The following is a 20,513-nucleotide window of genomic DNA, read 5'->3' on the forward strand; positions in this document are numbered from 1 at the left end:
CTTGTTTTGAAAGATGGCTGCTCTATAATAACAGCCATCAAGGAGACGAGTATTCAAATCTAAATTGCAAGCCAAATCCATTCTGAGCAGGAAAGTGTAGAAAAATAAATAAATGGAGGCCCAGTTAATGTTGTGCAGGGAGCCTGTGTTCTAATGCAGTCTTTCCTGCACGTGACTACTGCTGTTAACACTTTTCTTCAAAACCAGATTAAAGGAATTTGAACACTTACTTCCTGCTCTTGTTTTTTCCTGGCTGCTTCTTCTTTCTTCCTTTTTTTCTCTTCTTCAATCTATGAAAGACAGCGTTAATGAGCAAAAGGTAACTATTTCAGGTAACTACATCATTTTGTTCTTTTCTATAAATCTGAGCCGGCTAGCTAGCTCCACTGGATATCTAATTGCAGACAGAACTGGCAGCGTAACCTACAGCAAAAACACTATGCCTTGTAATTAGGATTGTCTGATACTTCCCACTGGAAGACTTTGTTTTCATTTGCTTTTATTCACAGTTAAACCAGTTTTAACTGTTCAGAATGTATTTTGCATGCAAAACGTATACCTATGAAAGAATACAAAACTTGCAAAAGAAGTGGTCCTGCCATTTCACAGAGAAAATGTTTTGCAAATGTCTTTAATAAGACCATATTCCTCTGATATTTTAAGCTCTTGCCTCAAACTGTGAAGATATTACAGTTTCTCAAGTAGTTGCATCCCTTGATGTTCCTAGGGAAACGACTATCCAAATTTAACCAAGTTAAAAACCTTTAAAAAAAAAAAAAAAGCATCTTGTACTTGCTTAGGAGACCCACTAGTTTTCTAAGGGTTCTGCCAGTACTGAACATAGCACTGTGTTTCCAGGGAAAAGGTACTCTAGCTGCAGCTTCTACTCATCGATTATATATGAACTGCCCTCAAATGCCTTTTTGATGAAAACACCTGGAACTGGCTGCAATCGTGTCTTATTTTTCCCTTTTTTTAAAAAAAAAGTCCACAGGGAAGGAGAAATATTGGGAAGTCTTCCAAACATTTCTAGTCATGATGGAGTTTTTTGTCTGTTAAAACTGAAGACAGATATATAAAGCGTTACTTTAAAACACTACACTACAGAGTCAAACATTAACAGTAAGAAGTGCAAACAGGAGGGTATCTGTACAGGCCTTTTGTATGTGATTTATGATTCATACATAAATCAACGTTTACATAGCAACATGTAACGTCTTGCCCTCACACCGAGAATATCTCACTTATTCATGCTACATTAATATTTAGCCGGTGCATTTTGTTTTCAAATAGCAAATAAACACGTTCTAGTTCTATTAAAAATGTCAATTTCATTTGTACAGATAAAAAAAGTCAGAATCAATTTTTCATTGGAATCATTCTTTCAGAGAGATATGACAATATGTATGCAATTCTCAACATCCCTTAAATGAAGATGAAAAAACAACAACAAAAACACCTCAGAGGTATTCATTACATCCCATAAAAAATTTTCTAGCAGCTGCTGTTTGAAAAATCCTTTCCCTGAACACCATTCTAACTTTAGTATCTTACTCTGGCATATTATTTCTATTATTATTGCTAGGTTTACAAACTATCAGGGAAATGCACAGGTTCTACATTACTTTAAACATTAAAAAAATTGAATGTTTAAAATAATAACCTTTTTCTTTTCTTCTCTTTCTTTCAATAATGTGTCCTTATCCACTAATTTAACCACAGTTGGAAGTCCTGAAGAAGCAAAAACAGGAGAATGAGTTTCCAATGCTTGAATAGTGAAAGATAAACCTTATGTTACCTTATAATTTTTTTCAAGCTGAATGTAAATACTACGTATGAATGACTACTTAAAAAAGACTAAGCAATTAGGTACTATAGAAAAAGACTGTGATAAACATTTTTATTCTATATATATTCCAAAATACATGTACATAATATGTACATGAGAACGGAAATCCATTATGCTATAGATTTGCAGTCCTTGAGCATGGTGGATTATTCAATACTAGTCTTGACAGCTCGTTTTCCCACAAGAAAATAAGACTATAAAAACAGATACCTAAAAATTCACAAGATACAGAATTGGGTACCTTCATGATCTTCAAATCGAACGCCAAGTTCAGGAAGGATGTCATCTCGAAGAGCATCACTCAACTGCAGCACTTCAGTTACTATGGAGCATAAAAAATACTTTCAGTTAAGTAAGTTTTGGTGAAAGTATACTTCTATCCTGATACATAATTATTTAAATGCAGTTAAGAAATTGCCACTGTCTCACATAGGTTGCACGGAAAGGTCTTTTGTTTTAAAGTGATTTATGTTTTTAAATATATTCTGCCTTCTTTCAGTTACAGAGAGAGGAAGCATGTTTCTTTGCAGGAATTCATACATTTCCTCTGAGATACTGCTATTGTTCCTGAAAACCATAATGAGATTTCAGTTCAGTACCATAATCCCATAGAAGTCCAAAAACCTTTCCTTACTAAAAAAAATCATTTAAAAGGAAAAAAAAAAAAAAAAAAACAACACAGGAACTTTTAAGTCTGTACTTGTTTGTTCTCTTTTACATGAGCACACTGTTAATTCTCTGTCTCACCACTTCACGTTAGGAAGAAAAAAGTTACACTGTTAGAACATAACAGATTCATATAATGAGGAGCATGGAAATGACTGAACTGGAGTAGATCAGACGTTAATTAGTCCTACAATCCAATGCTGCACACAGAGTGTTCCTTGCAGTGTAAGTTCAATACTCCATGCAAAATACTTATACTGTGTTACAACTCTGGATATTTTAAATACCCACATAAAATATGCAGCATATCCACTAAGATAAATTTTACTGAGTTTTCAATTTTTTATGACAATTTTTTGGATTAAAAAAAAATATACCATTTTTAAGTTCCAAATTTCACCCGAATGTCCCTTTTGCTTTGTGTTGCAAGACAGAACCTTACTTTCATAAAAATCAATCATAACTGTATACATACATATATATTTTATTTTTATTTTTTTTGAACTAGTTCTCTCATTTGTTTCTTGAATCAAATTTGTCACTGTAATTTCTTTCCTCTCTTTACAAGACAGGAAGGTCTTGCTTGCCAAAAGTTGAATTTTGACAAATACACCACATGTAGAAATGAAACAATAATATACACGTATCAGTTAGGAAAACAAAATGGAGGAAATTAAATGTTGTTACTGCAACAGAAGGCCAATACAAATACCAGACAAATTAAATTGTTTATCTTATCCTGCTCTTTACTGCTTTCATTACATAAAAGCCTCTCAAATCACCAATTAGATAGCAAGATCCCCTCATGTAAGCAATAAATAAACCCTAAAAAGTTTGTCATAAATCTCAGTCACACAATGCAGCAGATGACAGTAACAAATGTTAAGCTATGAACTGCAAGGAAGGAAGCTATCTTAGTTGTAAGAGCCTGCTTTCGGTTAGGAGGAACATGCTAACCTAATAGACAGGGAAATTAATGTAATACACTTTGAAGAATTTTCAAAATAAAGATAACTTGCTTAGTTCTTCATTCATTTTAACTCTGCCATAACAAATCTAACTTCTCAATCAAATGTACACTAAGCTATCTCTAAAATTTATTCCCAAACCCATGAAACAACTCCTCTGAGCTTTACTGAACTATGGAATGGAAAGGGAAGAACAATTTAGAGACAGGAACAGTTTTACTAACAATGATTTTTCACAATTCATTAAGGCCATAAAACACATCTTCACTGTTGGTTTCCATTACAACAGTTCAGTTACTACTGTGAGGGGCAGCTTTGCAGGCAGGACTGCCCATTTAAGAGTTCTGGCTTGCAGAGAAGGTATATGCAAAGCTGCAGAGGAAGTCAGGCTAGTGACAATAAAAAGGACTACAGAAGGCTTACTACATCCCAGCTTTTTACTTGCTTACCTGCCCAAGCACTTTGCAAAAATAACCCCCAAAATCATCATCTCATGTCATAGCAACATTTGTCAGTAATACAGTTGTCCAAGGCACTGAGAAAGGCATTAATTTTTAAGGAAAGGAGGGGGAACAGGCAAGAAGGGGAGAAGAAAGAAAGTCCAAGCTAGTTCAGGAATGATGCAACAGTTCTGCCAAGGTACAATGGATGGGCGCCGGACACAGGAAGACGCTAATGGCTGCTGCAGGATTTCCGCTAAGAAAGGTTAAGAAGAATCACAAGATTTTGTATCCTGTGTTACATCTAGCAGTAACTTTGAAGGATTAGTATTTTATTGTTTTGCTAACTACACATAAATTTGTCAAAGCAATTGCAATCCAAACATCCTCTGGTTCTACAGATAGTTATCTTTCTTGTTGTGTCTCTGCTTATCACCTGTGTTTTTTTTTTTTTGGGGGGAGGGGGGGGGGGGGGGGGCTGGGAGCAGGGGGAAGAAGCAGTGAGCAAGTTACTAAGAACCTAAGATTTAGCTGAAGTAGATGCTATTAATTCTTCAAGGGAAAATTATCTTCATACAACAGATTTACTACCTATTTACTAAGGTAAGGAATTGTATCAGGTGAGAAATAGCAACACAGTTATAAGGAACCAAACGCACCATGAAGATCCTTGTATGTTGCCCTTATGAACTCAATTCAGTAGCAGTTTTTGATACAGAGTCTTGCACTTAGGAGGAAAAACAAATATAAACATATAGATTGGGTTAGTAGATAAGTGTTCTTTCTCCCTTTTAGCAGTGACTCTGAGATGGTTAAAGATAAGCAGTAATAAAGATCTCAAAGCTAATAATTCAGCCAGTAAGAGCTTCCACCCAGACGCTGGATTTTAAGCACTGCACATTTTAGCAGCAACCCTTGGCCTTCACCTTCATCTCTTCCATAACTGAGCCTCAGAAAGCTGAACAGTGGACAGAGCACTGACTATCCCAATACCATAGAAAGGAACAGCCACATTGCAGGGCAGTTTTCTTTGCTGGGCAATCAGCAGAATGACAAAACATTGCATTTTATAGGAGCTGTTTAGTCTGCTGTGAACTAAGTCATTACTTTTCTTTACTCAGAGCAGTTACACACAGTGAGCCATGCTGATGTTTGACGCCACTCTAAAGAAGCCATTAAGATAACAAGCGATAAGATTATCTTACTGGTTGTTAACACTGAAGAGTTGACTCTGACCTATGCAAGGGAATTATAGATGTCATATCAAGGGTGTATCAGATACACTTATTGTTTATTCAATAAAACAGCACAGTCAAAGCTTTTAAAAATGGGATGGTGTGTGTGTGTGTCAGGTGGAACCCACAACGACTTCTAGGAAACTCCCAGATGAATTTTCAAAAGAGAACACTAAATTACCATCTTGGGTACCACAATAACAATTGTGCTAACAGCTAAGAACAAACATCTCAGCCTATTTAAACACAGACGCTATCACTGTGTAGCAATCTACATTTCTAAGAGAATGTTCTCCCTGCAGGAGATGATGGCTACTACTTTCATACCAAGAAAGCAAGGAGTGCCCTAACTAGAGAAACAACAGCTCATCCTCTTCATTCCTGAACTTTTAGTCTTTAAGCAATTAAAAAAAAATGAGCTGAGTAGCCTGTAAATGATTCCCAAATTAAAGAGACATGTAGCAGAGACATAAGTATTCAAAGCAACTCTGATTTAAAGATGCCTTACCTTTATTCTCTAAGCAAAGAGATTGCAACACCCAGATCCTCCTGTCCTTCCCAGTCCCACATCTCCCAAGTCTCATGTGCAACAACACAGGAAAAAGTAAATTCTCACCTTTTTTCTCTCTGGCAATTTGTCGCACTCCTTCTCTGAACTCAGAGAGAACTTGTAGGTATGGCATCACTGTAGATTCAATCTGTAGGGTAATTATTTCTACAGTTAGCTAATCATAATTTAGATTTAAAACAGGTCCTTATCCACTTCATATTTACGTACTTTTGGATAGATGTTGACCCTCAGGGCAGATATGTATCAATAAAAAGTGTCATTTCTCTATTGATGTCAAAGGAGAGATGATAACTTGCATTAACTGACAATTCTCCCTTTGGGCTGATAAAATCACCTTGCCTCTCCCCATTCCTTTTTCCTCTCTTTGCAGTTACAGATACATCAGTTCCACAGGGTTATGCTATGGCCCAGCTGACTATAACGCAGTACACAGGGGTAAAAACAGCTGCCAAAGATATGCTGAAGAGCTACACCCAGATGAATTTGCCCCTTCATGTTCCATGTTGTCTTATTTAGGTCAAAGTGCTTGTCACAAATAAATCAAGTGAAGCTGATGTTAAGACTTATTTGCATTAGAACAGATCTCAAATGTCAGCATATCCTTACTGTATTTGCTTCCAGCACAGTGCAGTTGTCTGTACTCCCCCCATGACTCCCTCCTCAACACAGAGTATGGGGAGACTACTGTTGAAGTATTTCAGGTGTGAATAACTGCTGCTCATGAAAGCTCAGACAAGTCATCCTGAGAATCCTGCTTTCAGTGGTAGTGAATAGCAACAGCTAGCTGTCTGCGAACGCAATGAACATTTACAATTACAGATCAGCGCTGTTTGCCATCACATTTCTAGAATCCCAGGAGGAGAAGCTGGGCACCCAGGGGACTGCTTATATTAAAAGTTTAATTACTTTGAAGCGTGGGGGAGAGATAGAGAAAAACATAAACACACACTTCTGTTTCACCTACAGTTTCCAAGTGTCTCTCCCATCTGTTAAATCTCTGTGACATATTTCTGTGCAATTCGCAGCCCAGAGAGGCTGTTATGCTCTAGAAGTACCCGCATGAAAGGACCTGATCGTCTCAGATAAAACTTTTTGTAAATGTGAATGCTACACAATCATCTTCACAACCACAAGGAAAGTGGTTCTGCTAAGTCTGGTGGAAAGAAGAGACCCTGGAAACTACATGAGCTACAGCCATATCTCTGCTACCCTCTTTACATTGAAACTACCTCAACATGCAAGTGAAGTGGCATCAGGAAAGCATGTGCCATCCTTACTTTATTATATATACCAGACATCTAAAGATGAAAGCTTTTTATTTCCAGAATAACTAACCTGACAGAAATGCTTAAGTCATTTGGAAAATGAGGCTATGGAATCTGAGGTTTTCTGACTGCACATGTCTCCTATTCCCTTTCAAGTTGATCAATGAGCCATGGTAATTATGCTTGTTTTTCTCTCAGAGCTTTTGAAGAGGATTAAGTCTTTTTTAGAGATAATGACTTTTAGATCTATTGATTCCTTCATTTTTTATTTGGACACAGAAGCAATAGGCCTGATTCACAGCTTTCTGTTTTAATGAAAGGTTTTCCAACCCGGAATGTTCACGTGGTAGTTTTTGCTAAGAAAAGTAAGTATCTGCAGATTGAAAGAAGGTATACAACAATTAATGGAAGAGCCAAAACACTGTCAATATTATATATCTTTATACTATAATGATTAAATCAGAAATGTCTTGGGTGATAAAAACAGAAGTTTTTTTCCTGTAAAATGCAAAATAAGCTGCTCTGGGTGGGCACCTGACTACTGGTTTTCTTTGAACTGACTGCGTATACAAAAACAAGAACAACAAAAAACACATATTTCACTAACAAGTGTTGAAATTCCTTTTCTGCACCAGATTCTTTTGACTCTACTAACCTCAACAACATTACTTTAAAAGAATGTAAGGCTTAACTTCTTGTTCCAAGCTACTGCCAGTCTTCCCCTAAAGCTCTTACAAACACTATTTGAACGAAGTGTTAAATACAGATTTAATTTTCATTTTCCCTAAAAAGATAAGTTTTAAGATGCTGTCTTTCTCCTGAAATTCAAAATAATTTTGAGTTAAGCTAAAATTCAGTACTGATGGCTTTTAGCATGGAATGCTGAGCATCCTCCTTATCATCGTATATCATTATTAGAGATTTCCACAGTACTGTAACGTAAGTGTTTGCATGAGCAATTATCAGATGAGCGTTCACTGTCATTCAGTGACAAGCAAGTTTTTCTCTTCCTCTGGTGAACTAAGGGGTTTTTGTTTGTCTTTTTGTTTTGCATTTGTTTGTTTTAATCATTCATTTTAAGCAGGAACAGAAAAACACATGATCACAATTTTGAATGCAAAACTGCATAAGACCAGCACTAGAAGCTACTCAATATCAGATGTTGTACCACATCAGCGTCCTTTCTCATATCAAGATTTTCTCATGAACAGAAAGAGCGAAGTTGATGGCTTTTCAGATGGAGTTATTTCTCCTGCGTGCCCCATTAAACATTACTATTGTTACAGGGCCTATTAGCACTTTCATCAGGCATCTCCCACATATTTCTAGGAAAACTCTGCATTACAGTGGTATTGCTGAGTGACCAAAGCAAAACAGCCTTCAAAAGCCAAATAAATACTGTGGCTACAAAATGAGATCAGAAAGAGAGATTGAACTGAGGATGAAACTCAGCTGCCTCCAGGCTGGTTTTTGGTGTACCACAAGGAACTTTAATCAGTATAATTGTATTTTTGAAACTACTTAATACACAAATCCTTGTAATGAGTCTTTATACGGTAGCATGTGCTGTCTGTAGTTAATGTGGTTTCTTAAACAGATTCATCATTCAGAAGACGAGATAATTCTTTTTCTGGTTGCTGTACAATTTGTCTGTCATTAAATCAAACAAACCTATAAAATAACAACTGTCAGAAAAATCCCACTTCCTTAGCCAATTAATTATATTGTTTCTACTTAAAACATTTGAATCCGAAGTAACTCAGCTACGTACCAGTAATGTAATCCCTTTATCTAACTTAGACTTTCAAAAGGACACAGAATAACTTTTTACAGTGTACTTTGTTCTTCACTTACATTTATGTTTTGACTGTTCCCTCCAACAGGAAAACCAATTACGTCATCACTTTCTATGGCACCAAAAATCTGATCAAGGGGGAAAAAAAAAGAAAAAAAACGAAAAAAAGAACAGGTTGTATACATCAAGTTACAGGTATGTGAAGACTAAGCAAAATCACATGTACTAAGGTTTTGAAGCCACCTAGTTCATTTAACCCACAATTCACTGTGTTAGTAAGAATTTGTTTTGCTTTTTAATTGATACAACATATTAAGCATTGGCTTTCAGATTTTGATTTAATGCAGTCAGATCTGACATTTTGACTTCATTTTTTTTAAATGTTTAATTTTCTGTGTATGTAATAGGGCCTTTCTACTATTGAGCAAAACATTAGCTGAAATAATAGTGGACTAAAGGGTTCCAAATTGTTCCTGCTGCAGCATGCACTGCAGTTTGGGATCGTTTTGGTTGGGGTGCGTGTGGAAGATCTCTAGTTTCCTACAAGTTAAAGAAAATCTGTACAGATCCCTATGTATTTGAAAAATACAACAGTTAAAATTGCACAGTGCAATAGCAACTTTACTACTTGCTATTACATACCTTTAGCATTTGAGTGAGATAGGAACTGATGTTTTCTAAAAGAAGTCTGTTTGGCATTTGTCTGGAAGATTTCTTTGCAGCAATATAGGAGTTTGACTGACTGACTAACGAACGCATTTCTTCTAAGACAGAGCGAGTGTCAATATTGTCACACAGTGCTTCATGAATTGCTGCTTTCTTGTCGTAAAAACTAAGAAGAAAAACATTTTTTTTGTTTTTACTATTTATGTCAAAAGTATCTGCAATCTACTCTAAAAAACTTCTGTTAGAGGAGGGAAGGGAGCCTAAAAATGAGATTGTCTTTTGTTGGTTAAAGTTTACATATGAAGGGGGAAAAAAAAAAAAAAGATGAGCAAGAGAAAGGCATCATCACCATGATGCAGCTGTTTTGCTACTACGAACAAAGGCAGGCAGGATAATCTAGCTGGTAACAACTATCCAAACAAATTACATCTAATACATTTTTAGCAGCTGACTTCTTAATACTAGTTATTAAAAGCAGTTCAAATTGCTTATTAAGTACTTATTATATTTTTTAAAGTATTGATCTCCTATCCTTAGGTACCAACTTAGGAATTTGTTTACCATCTTTCTAATGTGGAACACCAATTTGGAAATTAATTTACCACAAAGAGTAGCAGTATGAAACTGCTACAAGCAGACACAAGGAATACATTCATGCAAACTATCTAATGTTTATTAATAGGCGTAATAAGTAATATATTATATTAAGCACTGTTCCATCACACGTTATGACTTTTTCAAACATACTTTTTTCAGAGAAAAGAAAGTGAGAAGTGGTGGATAAGACAAAAACAAATATTCATGAAACGTAATCTTTTAAATTTTAAATGTTTCTCCCACTTCTTTGTCCCTTTCTTTTGACCTATTACCTATTCCCCCACACACCCTCTTTTTATATTTTTTTAAAGAGTTCTCTCTAACAACAAGATGAAGATTGAATTTTCACTAAACAGAAGCATCTGCACTTGGTCTTACAACAGTCAACATCTCTGGTCATGACAGTGAACTGAGCTAGGAAAAATATTAGTACCACAACACAAGGAGTTTCTTTTTTTAATTTTGCATGTAATAGAAGTCACATAGGAAGCTGTTCATATGACATACAATAAGGATAGTTTGTTACAAATGTGCAAGACTGCTATATTGATATCACTGTTTCTCTCCAGTCAATAACATTTTCAAATATCAGCACTCTGATCTTTTGTACTTTTAGTTGAGTCATTTAACTTGCATTTGTCTTCAATTTTGTTATTCCACTTTGAAATGTGTAAAATACTATTTTTATGGTTCTAAAGACCGTATACAAATTATTGCTCACTTCTCAAAGAGGACAACAGCATCTCAAGTAGTGAAGGAAATTACAACTATCTAACAAAGGACTTCTATTTCTCTACACAAGACATGACAATGTACTTAACACAAATAAAAGGAAAATCAACAATTTCATCTAAACTTCATGAAGCTGCCGCACAATTAAATTCACTATCTTGTATAGATATTAAATTCACTATCTTGTATAGATATTAAATTCACTATCTTCTATAGAGCTGAGATACTCAGTGGAAATGCTGCCAGACTTGTAAATACCACTAGTAAGTCATTTTACAACGAATATAAATTAAACATGCAGCTACATAACATCTATTCAGAGAAGAAATAGGAATGCTCCACTCACTTTTTGTTCAGCTCTGCTTCCTGATTTTCCCATTTCTGAAACTGGCCTGTCACATCAGTGGGAGCTCGAAGAATATCCTTCACATTTAAAAAGAATTCCTAAAGAAGAACATAGTTCAAAACCTGTTTAGATTACACACAAACAGTATTTACTATAAAGAAAAAGCATTGTTTCCAACTCAGCCTTGTAAAACTTGGTTTCAATGCTATTTTGGCTAGGATCTACTGAATGGCTCTCACAAGAGGGAAACCCCCACTTTTCACATAACTCTATAAATCAACGTAAGACTAATTCAGTTCTGTGTCTCGTCTCTACCACTGCCTGATACTACAATGATACTCTAACATTAAGCTGCTCAAATACAGTACCATTTAAAAAATATGTATATAGGAGTTCTTATGTCAGATTTTTACATGTTGCTAGGAATGGAAAACAAGGAATACAAATGGCATCATAGCAATGTTTTTTTTCATGCAGGCATCCAGCTTGGTGAAAAGTCATTTTCTGTGTGTCCCAAGTCAAACATTTTACATAAATAGCAGAGTACCTTCAGCTGGAAAGACCAACATCAACAATCTCAAAATGCTGTACAGCCTCCTTGTGGGAAATGTGGGTTTAACTCACTGCTCTGAACTATGCAGGGATAGAAACTGTGCCTGACACCTCACCTTACAGCTGACAGGAATAAAGTCAAATGTTCAATGTATGCGGCGAGAAAGACAACGTAGGAATAATATAGCCCTTTGTCAACATGTGCAAAGTCTGATCTGGTAGAGAGTGTCTGTTGGACTCAGTCCTATAAGCAAGCTAAACTGAGAAACTGATCTTGCATGTAAGTGCCAAAATGCTCAGAGATGTCAAAACTTGGACAGAGCACGCACCTGCAGAGAAATGTAGCTGTCTGTGGAATTTATGTGATTTGAATGTTCAATGGTAGCTAAAGAAATACTGTAAGATCCCAAACGATGAATTCAGAAGGCAAACATCTGGGGATGCAGCCTGTACATCCTTGGGTTCTATTGCTTGAAACATGTTACAACAATAAAGTTTAGAGAGCTGAAGGAAGAATGGAAAGCTTACTTACATTCATAAACTTCTCATACTGAATAGCTGACTCCATGGTGTTGTTTGAATAATCCAGTGTATCCTTCCAAGAGTGCATGAGGAAAGCCAACCGTAACTGTCGTGCTATTAGGAGTTTTAAAGTAAACAAGGAAAATAATAATAAACTAAATAAAAGTATTTTTATGGCCTCCAATACTGTAATGGCTAATTACATAAGAATTTTTAGTATTCTTACTCTCAATACAACTACCAAAAAAGCAAGACTTATTATCCACACAGCTACCAATGAGGAACAGGGTAGCTGTTCTAAAGTGACTGAAGAAAAAGAGATATCTGCAGTCAGACAATTCTGGAAACTCCATTATGAACTTAATTACCACAGTCATCACTCCAACTGTATCAAAAGTACTCAAATTCTGAAGTAATTTTTACCTGTATGTTTCTTCAGTGCATCTTTTATGGTGATAAAATTCTTCAAAGATTTGGACATTTTACAGCCAGCTATTGTTAAGTGGCCAGTATGTAGAAAATACCGAACCCAGTGATCATTTTCAAAGTATGCCTGCAGCAAAAACAAACAAAAGACTCAATGCTGTACACATATATAACATAAACTACGATACTTTAGGAATAAAATATTGAGGGGGAAAAAAGTTATGCTTATACAAAACATCTAAATTTTAAAAATAACACACAAAATAGATGCATTTGTGTAAGTTGCTGTCAAAGCTAAGCACATAACTTCATCGCTACAGAAACTGAAAGCCAGTGTCAAACAGTTCACTGACCTCAGACTGTGCCAGTTCATTGTCATGGTGGGGAAATCGGAGATCAAATCCTCCTCCATGAATGTCCATCGACTCTCCTAGAATGGATCCAGCCATTGCAGAACATTCAATGTGCCAACCTGGCCGGCCCTGTTAAAATAAAGACATTACTTGGCTAACTGTTAATTGTCTTCCTCTTCTGCCTGTGTATCATTAGCTCATTAAATCTAGTATGTCATGTACATCCATGATGCCTTAATTATCATCCTCCTTATTTCTGATCACATGGAAAGAAAAGGATTGAGAAATCTCTGTAGGTAAAGACTACAGAGAAATATAAGACAACTGACCAATATGAATCATTATAAGCCTGCATGCTGAATTCTGTTTACAAAGAATTGAACAGGCAGATTGAGCATAGCAACATAACCTACTATTGAATGTAAGACCCTCGTAATCTAGATATTAATAATATGAGGCGAGCTACAGTATCTGTTTAACAAAAAACATGCTATCTAATAAAGTATAAAAGGTCTAAATCCTGTAATGTCCTTACCTTTCCCCATGGAGAATCCCATGAGGGCTCTCCTGGCTTGGAGGATTTCCACAAAGCGAAATCATTTGGAGAATGCTTCTCACTTAGGCGATCTGCTGAGATACTGAGGTCACCTTTCAAGAGAGAAAAAGTAAACACTGACATTTTATTTAAACACCAACATTATAGATTTATTGGTCTCGCTGTGCCTCACACCATGTGAGGTTAAAAAAAAAAAACACTCAGTACTTGAAAATCCTCATAATTAACTCTGACAATCCTTTGGTTTTTGATTAATGTTTGGTTGACAGGAAAGGTGACAAGTATCAGCTGCACTGCTTTCTAAGTTTTGACATGAGATTCATCTACATTCTCTCTACAGACACAATTCCAATATTCCAGCTGCAGAAAAAGAAATACTGAATAAATAAAAAATAACTGTATTTATAGACAAGTAAGATTGCAGAATCACTTCAAAGTTATAAGTATCAAAATTAAGACTAATTGATCTGTCTTAATATGCACACAGAACATGATCCTAGGGTATCTCTTGCATGCCCTGTCTAGGCTGCCCCACAGAATGGCCGGTAGCTGTTCCCTATCTACACATTTACTGTTATGTTTTTATCATAGATGAAGTGTACATTAGTTGCTGTTAGCTCTTTATGATCTGTTGATTGGTACTCTCATTCGAACATCTTTACAACACTAGGAATTTACCATTTCTTCAGTACTGCTGAAAATTACAAGTGGTTAACAATACCACTTAATGCATGAAAACCAGGACAGAGATTAAAGCCAAACTTGTCAAGGGGAAAACTCGTCAATTAATTTTGATGTACAGGTTGAGATACCTGCAATCTCAGTCTTTTAGAATACTTAATTTTCAAAGTGCATAATGACAAGTAATATTACACATTTTAAGTTTACATTAGATGCAACTTTTAAAGTTTAGCATTTCTGCTGCCTCTGCTAGTCAAAATGACATTATCTGTTAGGGTATGGACAATCATGACAAATAAGTCAAAGCAGCTAGGCTGACAAGAGATCTAGACATATGCATAGTCTCAATCAGTTACATTAATCATTCTGCTTCAGTTCGTATTTGCAAAAGCAGACAACTGTGCTTGTTTATGTGGTGGCAATGATGCATTCATGCTGCCACAAAGACAGTGGTTTAAGCTCACACCTTTTATTCCACATACATGTATATACAAAAAATCTCGGTTATAAGGGTTTCAAATAAGAAAAAAAGTCACATGAAATTTAATGTCCCAGCTCAGATATTGCTAGTTACCTTAATTTCACCTACAAGTGTTATATAAAAACCTTTTAATATTCTTCTGATACGTTTTGTGGATGATTTTCTACTAAAACAGTACAACCTTAGGAAGAGATAAAATGCTTAGCTAATGAATCACATTTCATTGAGCTAGTCTGCTGTAAATGCTCTAATCAAAAGATCTATATTTGGATTTAGTTCAACACAACAAGGTCAACAAAATAAAGAGTTCTCAGTACGAGAGAAGAATGAGGAGAAAAGAAAAAAAAACACAAGACCAAATATTTGTCATAAAAAAGCCATAGCCTAGCAGGGAGAGCTTTCACCTGGCACGTGGAAGACTCAGCTTCAAGTCTTTGCTCCCTATACTATGAAGCAGATGAAAAATCAAATAACGGGGCTGTACTCAAATTGGACTATTCACAACCTCCTTAAGATAATAAATAACACACAATAAATAATAATGCTATCCTGGAATGAATAATATTTGTTGCTATTTTCCAGTTAAAAACTCAAAGTGCTGGCTCAAGAAAAAAAAATTGAAAAGAAATCCTGAGGCAAAGGAAGTGAGCAGGTAGACCACTGAAGTCTGACAATAAGTTTGATTCAAACATCAGTAGAATCATTTGAAGAGATCAACACATCAGCAACTTAAGCAAACATTATTTCCCCTTTTTACCTTCACCCTCTTGAAGAGCTTTCTGATCACCTACAGCTTCAGGAACCAGCTTAGCATAGGAGTGTTTTTCACTGGAATCAAACTTCATAGTATCAAAGTATACAGATCCATTGGAAACATACCTGAAAAGTTAAAAATAACTATTTAGCTATCTTTCTACTAAGACTTAACTAAACTGTACCCCCAAAATCACTATCCTACTTTTTCTAGTGAACACACATACAGTATGGTACTGTTCACTGTGGTAAAGATGACTTAGGCTCACCTAAGTTTTAAGGCATTACCATAAAAACTTTAGGTAAGGCACTAAAGGTCAGAATAAAATTCAAAGGTAAACCTATTAAGATATTTTGTTAAATTCTTAAATAGGTGAGACTTCAGACTAACAGTCTCCAAAAATACCTACAGCAATTCTGGTCCCTTCTAATATTTTGTAATAATATAATATGAATCACGTTTGCTTCAGAGGCCATTTGTCCTCCTTCACTTTGCTGATTTTGTCTTATCACAGCCATGATAAAAAGTCTGAGACGGAAGTTTTAGTACCACCATGAACACTAATAATTCAATGCAAATGATTTTGAACATTTTTTAAAAAAAGAAAACATAGATTTCAGGCAAGAACGTGCAAGAAAAATTATAGGAGTCTGAACCACAGGTTTGCTTTTTCACAATGAAAATATACTGAAAACTTGAGCCTAATAAGAGAAAGTACACTCAAAAATGTCAGTCAGGAATCTATCATGATATTAGGAGCTTCTAGAGTAGTAGCCTAACTTTCAAAAGCATTAGACAATCGCAGAATATCATTTTGAGAAGATTTTTTTTTTTTTTTAATCTATGTTATTTACAACTGACTTCCAGCAGTCCACTCAGTTTTGAAATCCCCTGCTGAAAGCTGGAAGTCAAACCCAGTTCAAGTGAATTAGGCTTTGACTATTTTTTTTATGGAATGAGGTTTTCACCCTATTATTTTTAATAATCTAACTTGTTTCTTTGTAAGACATTACAAGAAGTATATAGTAGTACATTTTCACCAGGTTATACACAACAGATCTTGCATAAAGTAATGTGAAATATTTTTACTGGATGAAACACTACTTATAGAAAAGAATATTGTTGCATATGAAAACAGAGTAAAGAGTAAGTGTTCACAGCAATCCAGTACAGTATAAGCACACAACAAAAACACTCAATAGTGAACTTACCCATAACCATTATCCACAATCTTTTTCACAAATGCCACAATTTCTGGCACGTATTCACTAACCCGTGTTAAAACATCTGGAGGTAAAACCTACAGAGAAAAAGTAGCATTTTATACTTACACGTATGTAAATATATATATACAGACATTCAAATATATACAATATATATGTATCTCTCACATATTCATGAAGTGACTTGCTCAAAAGCAAGTGACAGTGGAATCTAAGACTCCTACTTCAAGCTCTATGCTCTGCAACAATGTGCTGTGGCATTTTTTTTCTCAGCCTCTAAGGCAATGTTATCAACACACTACTGCAGCAGATAGCCCCTATTCCACTTACTGCACTTCTGGCAGAACAGGCAGTGTGTCCCTTTGATTTGGAGGTAAATAAATAAACCTTCATTGATCTGATTCACTGCATATGACATAGTATTTCACCTGGAATAGACAAATCTGTCCTTGACTTTTGTCACCACCATACAATTTAAAGAGTATTCAGTAGTCAATCTATATGCTTAGGATGATAGGGTTGTCCTGTGTAGCAAATGAACTACCTGAAACTTCCAGATCAGTTTATATGATTATAAGCCCATTTTAGTCTAAGAGGAAAGATGGAGTGTACACACCAAACTTATGTCCAGGTCACTGGCACTGGTAACACACATAAAAGTTTTAAGATAGCTGGGATGAAAACAGAACAAGTGATAATTTAATAGCTACCTATTCACATTAAAGACTAAAGGAAATGTATTATCAATACGGTCGAAATACAAGGCTTTTGAAAGCTATTAAAGGGTTTTATTGTATTCTGGGTATTATGAGGCACAGCACATACACTTTCAAAACAGAAAAAAATGTTTTTGTTTTGTTTTTTACTTACGTTGAGAGCTTCCATATCTTTATGAAATTCCCCTTCCCAGTATTTGGGGAGCTTTGAGAATATGGAATTGTCAGTCACCTGACTGCCAAATTTTGTGTCCAACCAGTCAGACAGCAAATCTTTGGCTTCTTCCAACATTATCTATAAGACAATTATAAGTGTAACTGATGAAAGACTTGTCCTGTTTAAACTGTGCTGAAAGATCTTACTCTGAGCAGATAGGTTCGCTTAAGGTAAAAGACACTTGGCTATGAATACAGAGTAATCTGTGCTTCTATCACATTTTTATCACATTGTCCTTTATATATATGCATGAAACATGCAGAGGAAGAAAGACAAACTGGTAACTGACATCTGTTTTGATATTGGTCACTTAAATGACCATGTGAAAATTATGTTGTAAACACTGGATGGGATCTGCAGTTACCACACCACCCATTCCCCGCCCTATCCCCAATTGCTGGACAATCCTAACAGAAGCCTTTCTGTGCACATCAGTAAAGAGTGTTTGAAAGACTGATTTGAACCTCAGAAAGGATGTATTTCTCAATCCTATACTAAGAGGTGGATTTTTACTTATTTACTTATTCACAACAGCATATAGCTCAGAAGGTGTGATTGTTTAGATTTTAGTTGCTTTTCAAGTTTTTTGAGGCCACTATGCACTTTTATAAAGACTGCTGATTCTATAATAGATGGATTTTTTTTTAAGGTGAGTGAGAGAGAGGTACTTCTCTCATACCCTGTGCTTCCTGCAGTGACAAATTATCTGAAAGCAAGAAAAGAGGAATATGGAAGCCAATTACTAAAAGCTAGCAATTTTATTGCCTGACTCAAATACCAAACCCCAATAGTGTCAAAAGGATTATTGTTGCTAATTGTAACAGTCTTTGGGATAAAATTTATTCTGAACATAATTAAGTTTTATATATTTTTTTCTCTCATCAGAGAAACTTTTGTGTAGAAAACCACACATAGTGGAATGTCATATATGGTTTTACAACAATTTATAGTACAACCCCTACTGAAAACAATTTAATCCACCAAAATACTATTTGAAAGCCCTCACTATTACAAAAATCATTTAAAAAGGAGCTCAAACTGACCTCATGACATCTATTGATCTCTTCTGCAGGGAGTTTTGCTTGCACAGCTGCTTGTAGAGGGTCAAAAGCAGACTTCACTGCATTTTGAATTTTTTCTAACATTTGCTTTTTATCTGGGTCTGTTGTCTCATTTAATTTAACTGAAAAGAGCTACAATCAAAAGAAAAGGTTTAAAACAAAGCAACTTTCAGTACAGTAGGGCTGTGTTCCACACACAACATATTATCTTAACCATATAGAACCTTGCTTTTGATGAATAATATGTTATGCTTTGATATCAGACTACTATAAACAGCTTTGATATCAGACTACTGAAATGTAAACACATGTATTCACTGGTCCAAAAAATGTAGTTCATATCTCAATTTTTTTTTTCAAAAACTTTATGTCACTAAACCTTAATTACTGTTGTTTAGTAATTTTTACTTTCTATGCAGTTGATCATTCCAATTACATAGTTAATTATCCCAAATCTGAAATGGAGAAGATTTAATGTGAAACACAAAGAGATTTAAATGCTGTGCTTAGAAAGTATATCAGGCAATGACAGCTGGGCAAAATTTCCATGCCACCTAATTCCCAGGCCTGTATTTCATTCATTAGACCAATAATCCCTTTGTGATCTGTAGTTCTAAAATGACCAAAGAATCACCTTCCCCCACATTTAGTCCAGCATACACAAATTATTAAATCCCTTAAGCTTTCAAGACTTTTTGCTCTTTCCAAGGCCATCAGCGGTACAAAAGGAAAATTTCACAGAAATCTACAGCTTTAAAATATCGTGGACCACCATTTGAAAATCTATTATAAAAGGCTACTTTCGAAATTCGCATTCTGACAAATATATAAATGTTTTTTGATTTTTTCCCCCACCACATCAACACCATTATACATGTTTACATATATTGTATAAAACGATATACAAACAACTCTTCTAGACATAAAAAGTCAGGAATGCTTTTAACATGGATGGTTCTTGTCAATTCTAAAATCAGTGATAAGCTATTCCAGTAACACTTCTAATTTGCGTGATAGCAGTTCAATAGAATAAGTGAAACGAGCAGAAAGTTTAAACTGGCAGCAAAGACATAGACATTTTTAGATGCTTTGCTATATTACTGAGTAAGAACGTAAGACACTAGCAGGGATTAACTATTGAGCCTACCTCTGAGGCAGTTTTAACATCTTCAAGTAGCTGAGCTGATGTTATTTTGTTCTCCCTATACTGTTCAAAAAGATAATTCTGTCTTGCTCTCTTGATGATCTACAAAGCAGAAATATGGAAATATTCTTGTGAAGCAGAATAATAGTTATAGAAAGCGCAAATAAAATCTAATGTTATTAGATATAAAAAGCTTTTCAGGATCCACACAAATTTAACAAGATGAAAGAACTACAAGCAGTAATACAACTTAAACACACCATATATAGTTAATTAGCTAGCTCAACAGAATTAATTAGGCATGTCAACAACAGACAGTGAAAAAGGCAAATAAAACAAGTTATCTTCATAAAACGTTTACTCTTCATGATTTATAACAACACTCGTTTACGTATGAGTAGTTTGCTAGCACAGGAGAGTCACAGAAATCAATGACTTTGTGTACAAAATACATCTCAGTAAGTATATTATTCATCTTGGCTTTCCAAATAGCAATTACACATGATTCTCTGACTTTCATGCACAAACTACAGTATTTTAGATTACAATTTAAACAGGCCTTACCTTATCATCAATATCTGTAATATTCATACAATAGAAAACATCAAATTTAAAATAATCCCTGAGGATTCTTCTCAGGATATCAAATGAGATGTATGATCTAAAAACAACAGCAACAAAAATTAGTATTAGTGTT

The 20,513-nt window shown here is 35.2% G+C and overlaps 1 protein-coding gene across 3 annotated transcripts in view; it reads right to left on the reverse strand.

The window, feature by feature from the left end:
* Positions 1 to 20,513, reverse strand: part of CARS1 (cysteinyl-tRNA synthetase 1) — a 34,045-nt gene that overhangs the window by 3,203 nt on the left and 10,329 nt on the right. For 2 of the 3 annotated variants that reach the window (XM_027458420.3, XM_027458421.3), the window contains 17 exons: positions 20,381 to 20,477; positions 19,820 to 19,918; positions 18,655 to 18,804; positions 17,549 to 17,689; positions 16,667 to 16,755; positions 15,459 to 15,580; positions 13,519 to 13,631; positions 12,984 to 13,112; positions 12,628 to 12,757; positions 12,215 to 12,318; positions 11,131 to 11,228; positions 9,432 to 9,621; positions 8,849 to 8,917; positions 5,775 to 5,856; positions 2,091 to 2,171; positions 1,664 to 1,731; positions 231 to 290 (listed from right to left, as the gene is read on the reverse strand). In XM_027458420.3, coding sequence (XP_027314221.1) covers positions 231 to 290; positions 1,664 to 1,731; positions 2,091 to 2,171; positions 5,775 to 5,856; positions 8,849 to 8,917; positions 9,432 to 9,621; positions 11,131 to 11,228; positions 12,215 to 12,318; positions 12,628 to 12,757; positions 12,984 to 13,112; positions 13,519 to 13,631; positions 15,459 to 15,580; positions 16,667 to 16,755; positions 17,549 to 17,689; positions 18,655 to 18,804; positions 19,820 to 19,918; positions 20,381 to 20,477 — 1,822 coding nt within the window. Of the gene's footprint in view, positions 1 to 230; positions 291 to 1,663; positions 1,732 to 2,090; positions 2,174 to 5,774; positions 5,857 to 8,848; positions 8,918 to 9,431; positions 9,622 to 11,130; positions 11,229 to 12,214; positions 12,319 to 12,627; positions 12,758 to 12,983; positions 13,113 to 13,518; positions 13,632 to 15,458; positions 15,581 to 16,666; positions 16,756 to 17,548; positions 17,690 to 18,654; positions 18,805 to 19,819; positions 19,919 to 20,380; positions 20,478 to 20,513 lie in introns of those variants that run through there. The other variant, XR_011809621.1, reaches the window with a different exon arrangement.

Source organism: Anas platyrhynchos, chromosome 5 (assembly GCF_047663525.1).
Source record: "Anas platyrhynchos isolate ZD024472 breed Pekin duck chromosome 5, IASCAAS_PekinDuck_T2T, whole genome shotgun sequence".
NCBI lineage: Eukaryota > Metazoa > Chordata > Aves > Anseriformes > Anatidae > Anas > Anas platyrhynchos.